The 9,082-nt window shown below is 58.9% G+C and overlaps 1 protein-coding gene across 3 annotated transcripts in view; it reads left to right on the top strand.

Moving 5' to 3' along the window:
- RRP1 (ribosomal RNA processing 1) overlaps positions 1–5,729 on the top strand; it is a 16,118-nt gene extending 10,389 nt beyond the window's left edge. For 2 of the 3 annotated variants that reach the window (XM_017538545.2, XM_017538543.2), the window contains exons 9-13: positions 1,053–1,132; positions 2,100–2,197; positions 2,446–2,465; positions 3,786–3,926; positions 5,088–5,729. In XM_017538545.2, coding sequence (XP_017394034.1) covers positions 1,053–1,132; positions 2,100–2,197; positions 2,446–2,465; positions 3,786–3,926; positions 5,088–5,344 — 596 coding nt within the window. In that variant the 3' untranslated portion in view covers positions 5,345–5,729. The remainder of the gene's footprint in view (positions 1–1,052; positions 1,133–2,099; positions 2,198–2,445; positions 2,466–3,785; positions 3,927–5,087) is intronic. The other variant, XM_017538544.1, reaches the window with a different exon arrangement.
- Positions 5,730–9,082: the final 3,353 nt, after the last annotated feature.

The following is a 9,082-nucleotide window of genomic DNA, read 5'->3' as shown; positions in this document are numbered from 1 at the left end:
CCCTCCCCCAGCCTCCTGGCCTTTCCCTCCCTCCCCCAGCTTCCCTCAGCCTCCTGGCCTTTCCCTCCCTCCCCCAGCTTCCCTCAGCCTCCTGGCCTCTCCCTCCCTCCCCCAGCCTCCCACGCAGTCTTCCCCATAGTGTCACCCTATGGCACGGGATGTGAATCACCTGCTCATGTTCCTTGTTCCTGGCCTGTCTCCCCACAGGACAGTGAGCTCTGTCCATACTGACTGTGGCTGAGTTCAGGCCTGAGACCTTGGGGCACCTGACTGCTGTGGGACGGGTGGGTGGACCTGCTCCTCCCTGCCTGCCAGAGGGCACTGGAGGCAGCTGTGGGGTCCCGCCTGGCCCGTTTCTGGTTTGATGCTGCTTCCCTGTTCGAGCCTCCTGGGTGGTCTGAGCCCTAAGTGTGGCATCCTGGTGCTGTGGAGGGCGTGTCTTTGACGATGCTCAGGACTCCGGTCTACCCCTGAGTCAGTGCTGTGGCTGCTGTGCCCCTTGGCTTCCTAATCAGAAGACCCCCTTCCCACCGCTCCCAGCATTTGGCCCAGCCACTCTGTGCACGTCTCCCTGGTCCCTGCCTTGCCCTTCTCTCAGTAGCCAAGGAGGCGCCGGGCAGGTCCGCCAGTGCCTGCTGCCACCTCCAGAGCAGACCCTTGTCACATGCTGCCCCCACAGCTGCCTGTTGCCCGGAAACCTTTCTTCTGCAGACAGTGCCGTTAAAGCCCCAAGTTCCCTGGGGCAGCTCGAGCACCCGACCGAAACCTTGGTGCCCACAGCCTTTGTTGCCTGAGGTGCCAGCTTGTAGACAGCCACTCAGGGCCATATAAGCACCTCTGCCCCGGGATGTCTTTTTTCCTTTCCAGGCCTGAGGTGGCACCTCTCATCCGATCCATATGAGATGAGAGATCACTGTCCCTCGAGCTGCAGGCTTTCCTGCCTGTGCCCGCACTCTGACAGGGCACGTGGAGTGGGCTCTCCGTTCCCGGGTGTTGAGGGCGGTACATGTTGGGTGCGGGTCTTGGAGTTCACAGTGTCCCTTGTGTTCCAGGCTCCCTCTTCAAGGCTGAACTTGAGGCTGGTGAGGAGCAAGCAGGTGATGACAGGGACAGTGGCGGCCCCGTCCTCCAGGTGGGTGCCCTGAGCTCACAGATTGACCCTCAACCTTTGCCTTTCTGTGCAGCTGCCGGCTCCGGAAAAGGAGGGGCTGTTAGGAGGGAGGATGGCAGCCGCTGGCTTGGAGAGTCACCTGCACAGGGGTTAGCTTTGAAGGAGGGATGGGTGGGCGAGCTCCGAGGCAGGCCCACACTGTCCAGGGCTGGCCTCACCTCACACACAGGCAGCTCCCCAGATTTCCTGCGGCCCCCTCGTTGGGGTGCTTGGCTGGATTGAGACAGTGCAGGCCAAGTGGCCAGCTGTGGGTCCCGTGAGGAGTCCACTCAGCCAGTGGGGTCTGACTCCAGGCATATTGGAAACCTAAATGTCATAAGTTTTAAATATGATTGTCTGTGGGCTTAATACAGCCTGGATATCTTGGGTTAATATTGGTCAGATTAACTTGTTTTCTTCGTCCTTGTCTGTGTGTGGCTTCTAGTCTTGTAAAGCTGCTGCAGGCTCCTGGCGGGCGTGGACTCCCAGCCCACACAGTGCACCCCCCCATAGTGCATCTGCAGTGTGTGTGCCCCACAGTGTGCATGCCCAGCAGTGTGTCTACAGTGTATGTCCCGTAGCGTGTGTGTGTGTGTGTGTCCCGCAGCGCGTGCCTAGCAGTGTGTGTCTACAGTGTATGTCCCGTAGCATGTGTGTGTGTGTGTCCCGCAGCGCGTGCCTAGCAGTGTGTGTCTACAGCGTATGTCCCGTAGCGTGTGTTTGTGTGTATCCCGCAGCGCATGCCTAGCAGTGTGTCTCACAGCTTGTAAGGTGCCTACTGTGCTGTGAGGTCGGGGGCTGCAGGACCTTCAGTGAGGTCAGGCTGTGGTCTTGTGAGCCGAGTGGAGAACCTGCACATGGGACCAAGTGCTGCCTGGGTCTCGGGTTCCACGTTCTCGGAGCACGCAGAGGGTGACTGACCTTGCCTCCGATGTCTCTTCTGAAACAGTTCGACTACGAGGCAGTTGCTAACAGACTGTTTGAAATGGCCAGCCGCCAGAGCACCCCTTCTCAGAACAGGAAGCGCCTCTACAAAGTCATCCGGAAGTGAGTGGCCGAGGGTGCTGCGTCCGCCCTGCTGCCCTGGGAGTGGCCCTCTCCCCTCAGATCCCAGTGCCTTCGCCTTGCTCTGGGCCTTTCCGCAGTCCCTGGAGTGGCCCCCTCGAAGACCCCGAGGCCCTCCACCGCCCTGGGGTTCCCCTGGCTAGGACCCTGCACGCCCTCTGGCAGCAGCCTTTTCCTCCTCCTGTGGAAGCCGTAGCCATGGTGAGCGGGTGTCTGTCTTACTCTTTCAGGCTACAGGACCTGGCAGGAGGTGAGGACACGCGGGTGCTGACAGTGGCACCACCTTGGAAGTGGAGTTCCGTCCTCATGGGAGTGGACTGGTTCCAGGGGTCACAGCATGTGCAGCCTTTGCAGAGAGGCCTGGTGGGGTTTCTGAGGGACGGAGGCAGGGCTCAGGACCCCACAGCTCTCGCTTCTGTCGTTTTTGCTGAGGGGTTCTCAGACTTGAGCATCCGCTGGAGTCCCCCAGAGCCTGAGAGACGGGGTGCTGGCCGCAAGGGCTCCCAAGCACTGACCACGGTGCCGCCAGCGGTCTGTTGTGCAGCAAATGTCTGTCCTTGGCAGTATGTGGCAGAGGGAACTGGCACAGGTTATATATGGGAAGGACAGTTTCCTAGGGCCCTAATGGTTAGAGAGTAAGTGTTTCCCCAGCGTTTCCTAATGAAACAGGTCAGACCTGCGGCATGGCTGCAGGAGTTTCATGGTGGATGCCGGCACGTCCCGGGCTCCAACCTCCGCACTTCCAGGCCTTGTATTAAGCTCCTCAATCTGTCGTCACGGCCCCTGCATCCACCAGTGAGCACGTCATGAGCTGTCGTCCAGGGTTGGTTTCCTTTTTGAGACAGTGTCTCGCTCCATTGCCCAGGTTGGAGCGCAGTGTGTGATTGCAGCTCACGGCAGCGATCTCCTGGGCTCAAGCGATCCACCTCCACCTCCAGTCGCTGGGCCCGCAGGTGCACACCAGTGTTCTGTAGAGACGGTTGGCTGTGCTGCCAGGCTGGTCGTCTGGGGTTTTAGGACAGCTTGCGTCAGTGAGGTGTGTGAGGATTGTGTGCACCTGGCGGTTGTGATGCGGAAAGTCCCCTCGTGCCCCAGCAGGGGCATTTCTAGGCTATAGACTGGCGCATGGGTCGGGCGTCACTCTCCGGACCCCAAATCCAAAATGCGGCAGAATCTGCAACCAAGTGCTGCGTGCTGGAGGGAAATGCTCATTGGAACATTATGGATTTGGGATTTTCAGATTAGGGATCTTGAACTGGTGACTATGATGCAGACATTCCCAAGTCCAAAACCGTTTGATATTCAGAGCAGTTCTGGCCCCAGGCATTTAGGTTCATGGAAACTGTGTCCTCAGTGCTCCAGGAACTGGCGTTTCCTCATGGGCTTGGGTCTGAGCGGGTTCAGTGCAGCTGTGGTGGTGGTCCCGATGCTGCCCCCAGCTGTTAGAGCAGGGCAACTTCTCACACATGCTGGCGGCGGGTGGTGGTGGCTGGGGCCTGCTGGAAGCATTTAGCCTCAGACCAAAGTCCCGCGGCCCCCAGAGCCCCCTGACTTCTGCCGTGGTTCTCAGGCATTTTCCCCGAGGACGAGATCCCGGAGAAGGCTTGCAGGCGTCTGCTCGAAGGGAGGCGGCAAAAGAAGACAAAGCAGCAGAAGCGTCTACTCAAGCTGCAGCTGCAGCGCCGGAAGGGTAGGCCCGGAGGTGGGAAGGGTAGGCCCGGGGATGGGAAGGGTAGGCCCGGGGGTGGGAAGGGTAGGCCCGGCGGTGGGAAGGGTAGGCCCGGGGGTGGGAAGGGTAGGCCCGGCGGTGGGAAGGGTAGGCCTGGGGCGTGTTGGCCACAAGGGCGTCGTCTTCACTTGTTGGGCAGGGTCTCCCTCTGAAGCATGAGTGCCCAGTCCCCGTCCTGGGTGCCTGCTGTACACGTCCCAGAAATGCCCTGTCCTTGGCATCCGCCCACCCCGCCTTCCTCGTCTGCAGCTCCCACCAGCTGTGTGTGCTGCCCTCCCTCCCAGGCTTATTTAGATCTGAGCCCCGTCTGTTCCTCCCCTGCACCCTCCAAAGATTCCTGAGCCTCTCCACTTTGGTCCCTGATTTCAGGGGTTGTCTTCCCTTCAGACCTCTGGCCACATGAGTATGAGTGGCATGTGACACCCTCACCAGGGGCAGCCTTGCACCTGCTGCAGACCACCCAAGGCCCAGAGCTGCCTGTCTGCAGTGGAGGGGCTGTGCCCAGTGTCGGGCAGGGTGTAGGGCCCGTGGCCAGAATGGGGCGCACAGGAGGGAGATGGTGGCTTTCCTTGTTTCTCTCTCCATGCTAACACTGCCCCAAGGCCTGGGGATCCACCCCTTCCTGTTACTCCGTCCATGCTCAACCGGGCCCAGGGCGTGGGGATTCACCCCTTCCTGTTCCTCCGTCCACTCATTTCCCATGGGGCGGTGGCCTGCTCTCTGCAGCCAGCCCTCGGCTGGTTCCTGCACCCGCACCAGACACTATCTGCATGGCTCTCTGTGTGCAGCAAGTTGTGTTAACACTGTTGGCCTTGGCATTCAGGGCCTGGCACTACCTGGCATCTTCTCCTTCTGCCTCCTCTTCTGCCCTGAGCCCAGTCCTGCCTGCTCCTCCGTGCCTTTGCTCCTGGGTCTTGTGACCCTGTCCTCACACTGGTCCTTCCGAGGTCAGCCATCGCTAGGGTCCTGGGCCGTGTTGATGGAGCTTGGTGCCCACACCGGACACGGGACGTGCCTGGCCGGCTGTTGTGGCCGTGTTGTCGTCCCAGCTCAGCGGTGCTGGCATTCTCAGCCCGAGTTAGACTGAGGGAAAGGAGCACATGGTGGCATTCTCTGGCTCATGGGACCTTGCTGTTTTGTCAGGGAAAGGTGAGAAGGAGCCCTCGAGCCCGGGCATGGAGAGGAAGAGGAGCAGGAGGAGGCACGTGGGGGCCGACCCTGAGGTGCGGGCAGAGGCTGCTGAGCAGCCAGGCACAGCTGAGCGGGCCCTGCTTCGAGAGCAGCCCAGGGGCCGCGGCCAGAGAGGGGCTTGCCAGAGGAGGAGGGTGCCTCGTGCCCGAGCCCGAGCAAAGGTGCCCAGTGTCCAGGAGCCGGAGAAGAAGAAGAAACGCAGGGAGTGACGTGGCCGGGCCCAGGGCAGGCAGGGAGGGAGGCCAGGCCGTGCTTGCACCGAGGGACGAGGCTGACTGGGCTGTTCCGTGGACTCGGGACCACGGCTCCAGAGCTCCTGTGCCAGGTGGAGACAAGGGCGGCACTGGAGAGGTGGGACCGACATTAGGAGCCGGCGTCCCAGGAACCGCTCCTCTCCCGAGCCTCTGCCTGTGGCTGTGATGACCTTGGGTCTGAAGACTGAAAACTCCTCCTGCAGCAGGACTGGCCGCCCCCGCCATGGGGGTTCCAGAAATAAAATGCTGTGCAGAGCTTGCCCTGGAAATGTCACTCCTGGTATGCCCTACGGACATGTGGGAGGTGGCAGGTGCCGGTATCTGAGCAGTGTGGTCTTTTATATTCGTGTTTGTGGAAAAATCTTGTAACACATTTCTCCTTTCACAGAGCGCCCAAGTGTTCACAGGGCTGTCTGGACGGGACCCTTTTGCACCCTCGCCATCTGGGGGTTGGAGTTGTGTAGGGAATTCTGCTCCAGTGAGGCTGGCATTGCTGGGGTGAGCGCGTGTGGTGGGAAGGGCTGGCTCCTGCGAGCGCCTCGTCCTACGGCTTGGAGGCAAGTGCTCACCCACCCTCCTGGGTACCCGAGGATCCAAAGGCTGCACTCCTCCCCTCAGCCGGGTCCCGTCACGCTCAGTGTCTGCCCTGCCCCTCTCCCCGAGGGTCTGAGGCGTCCGTATCTTGCAGGAGCCTGTGAGGGAGGTGGTGGGCCCCTGACAGTAGCTCAGGGCTTTCCACCTGCAGCCCACAGATGGGACAAGGGGCTGCTGTGTTGGGTTTTGCCCGCATCTTCTGTTCCATGGGTGCCCAGCCAGCCAGGCTGTGCAGGGTCCAGTGACAGGCGGGGCTCAGAGTGGGCTTAGGACCAGGGAGAACCCCCAGGCCTTGGCTGGCATTGCGTAGACCCCAGACTGCACCCAGTTCCCCAAAGCCCTGCTGTGTTCGAGTGTCCCCCCGCCTCCATGGAGGTGGCAGCTGTTGACACCTTCAGTCCCACTGAGCCAGGCAGCTGGGGCAGGCTTAGGGCCAGTTAGGAGCCAAGGAGAAGGAAGGCCAGGGTCCGTGTTCTAGAAGTTAGGGTTCTTTCCCCAAAGTGACTTAAAAAGACAAGCGTGGCCGGGCGCGGTGGCTCACGCCTGTAATCCCAGCACTTTGGGAGGCCAAGGCAGGTAGAGCACCTGAGGTCCGTAGTTGGAGACCAGCCTGGCATGGAGAAACCCCGTGTCTACTAAAAATACAGAATCAGCTGGCCATGGTGGCGCACACTTGTAATCCCAGCTACTCGGGAGGCTGAGGCAGGAGAATCTCTTGAACCTGGGAGGCAGAGGTTGTGGTGAGCCAAGATTGTGCCATTGCACTCCAGCCCGGGCAACAAAAGCGAAATTCGTCTCAGAAAAAAAGACAAGTGTGTACGTGACCCGGGCCCAGGCAGTGTTCCTTGGCCTGGCCTCTCCACCCCCAGCAGGGCCTGTCGGGAGGAGCTACTGCAACTGGAGGCCTTTCGAAGGGAGGGGCACATTCTCTGGCTCACAGGGTCTTACTGTTCTGTCAGGGAAAGGCGAGAAGGAGCCCCCAAGCCTCGGCATGGAGAGGAAGGGCAGGAGGGCCTGGGCTCATAACAGTTTTTGTTGAAGTTTCTTTGGTCGGAAACTAAGGAAACAGCCATGCTAACAGAAGTTTCTGGAAAACAAATTAGTCATGTCTAATTGCAGTTCTGAAACCAGAAGCCACAGTGACTTGGGCTCTTCTCTCACGGGGAGGTTTTCACGGCTGCCGGCACGTTGCTCTCTGGCCGTGTCACTCCATGCTGGGCACACGTTTCCCATCTTCAGAATCGCTCTAAATAACCGCATTGTCTTAGGACGTGAATGACTGACTTCCTCTCCTGTTGGTAGGCTCTGATTTTTATTTATTTTTTATTTATATGGTTTTTTGTTGGTTTTTTTTTTTTTGAGATGGAGTCTTGTCCTATCGCCCAGGCTGGAGTGCAGTTGTGTGAGCTCGGCTCACCGCACCCTCTGCCTCCTGGGTTCAAGCAGTTCTGCCTCAGCCTCCCGAGCAGCTGGGACTACAGGCATGCGCTACCATGCCCAGCTTTTTTTTTTTTTTTTTTTTTTTTGTATTTTTAGTAGAGACGGGGTTTCACCGTGTTAGCCAGACTGGTCTCAAACTCCTGATCTCGTGATCCATCCACGTTGGCCTTCCAGAAGGCTGGGACTACAGGCGTGAGCCACCATGCCTGGCCTCTTATTTTTTAAGAGACAGTGCTTGCCATGTCACCCAGCCTAGAGTGCAGTGGTGCAATCACAGCTCACTGTAGCCTTGAACTGTTGGGCTCAGGCGATCCGCCACAGCCTCCCGGTAGCTGGGGCTGTGGAATGACAGGTGCCATCGCCACAGGCTGCGGGTTCTTCATCGAGGTCACTCTTGTTTTTCTTCGGCAATATTCCTCCTCCAGCCGGAAATACAGCAATGAGAACTCCTCAGGAAAGTGGAAGTGGGTGCCAACCATTGCACCTCAGGCGCTCAGATGCGAGTCAGGGTCATTTTGATTTCCCCATATAAACTGTAGTTCCAGCCACTCAGGAGGCCAAGGCAGGAGATGCCTGAGCCCCTGAGAGCAGCACTGAGGTCATTCACATAGAGTGCAGCTGGCCAGGCTGAAGTATATATAATTCAAGAGTTTTCAGCATATTTAGAGTTGTGCGGCCATCACCACAGTCAACTTTAGACCATTTTCAGCCCAAAAGAAACTGGGTGTGCCTTGGCCATCACCCCTCTGTCTCCCCGCCACCCCCTGATCTTCCCGGCCTCAGGTGACCCTGTTGTGGCCATGCCGTGTTAAGGGACTGCAGCACAGGGTGTTTTGCGTCCGGCTGCTTTCACGCAGCAGCGTGGTTCCAGGGCTCGTCCCCACTGTGGATTCTTCCTCGTGGCTGGGCCACAGCCCATGGTACAGAGGGAGCACGTTTCATCTGCCCGTTTGTCCACTGGTGGGCATTTGGGGGGTTTCCGCCTTGCTGCTGCCTGTGGGTGATTTTTCATGTGGATAGAGGCTTTCATTCCTGTCGGGTAGGCGGCTGGGAGTGTTACAGCTAGGTTCAAGCGATTCTCCTGCCTCAGCCAACCGGGTAGCTGGGATTACAGGCGCGTGCCACCATGCCCAGCTACTGTTGTATTTTTAGTAGAGACAGGATTCATTCACCATGTTGGTCAGGCTGCTCTTGAACTCCTGACCTCAGGTGATCTGCCCACCTTGGCCTCCCAAAGTGCTGGGATTACAGGCGTGAGCCACTGCGCCCGGCGTCCTGACCTCTCTTACAACTCAGCCCTGTGACCTAATTTAACCCTAAGGACCTGCTTAGAGGCCCCATCTCCAGTGACACTGGGCGTTAGGGCTTCAACATGCACATGGGGAGGGGAGGGGGGAACGACAGTCCTGTTGACAGCAGGGTGTGTGTGTGTGTGTGTGTGTGTGTGTGTGTGTGGTGTGTGTGGAGTGTGTGGAGTGTGCCTTGACAGCAGGTTGTGTGTGTGGAGTGTGCCTTATTTATCATGAGGAGCCACCTCACAGGACGGGCTGGCAATTCGGAGTTCTGCAGGGTAGGTGGCCGGCTGAGACTCCAGGATGGCAATTTGGGTGTGTGTGTGTGTGTGTGTGTGTGTGTGTGTGTGTGGTGTGTGTAGTGTGC

The sequence above is a fragment of the Cebus imitator genome, unplaced genomic scaffold (genome assembly GCF_001604975.1).
Source record: "Cebus imitator isolate Cc_AM_T3 unplaced genomic scaffold, Cebus_imitator-1.0 Scaffold112, whole genome shotgun sequence".
Classification (NCBI taxonomy): Eukaryota; Metazoa; Chordata; class Mammalia; order Primates; family Cebidae; genus Cebus; species Cebus imitator.
Note: the sequence above shows the minus strand (reverse complement) of the source record. Positions and strands in the feature narration are given on the sequence as shown.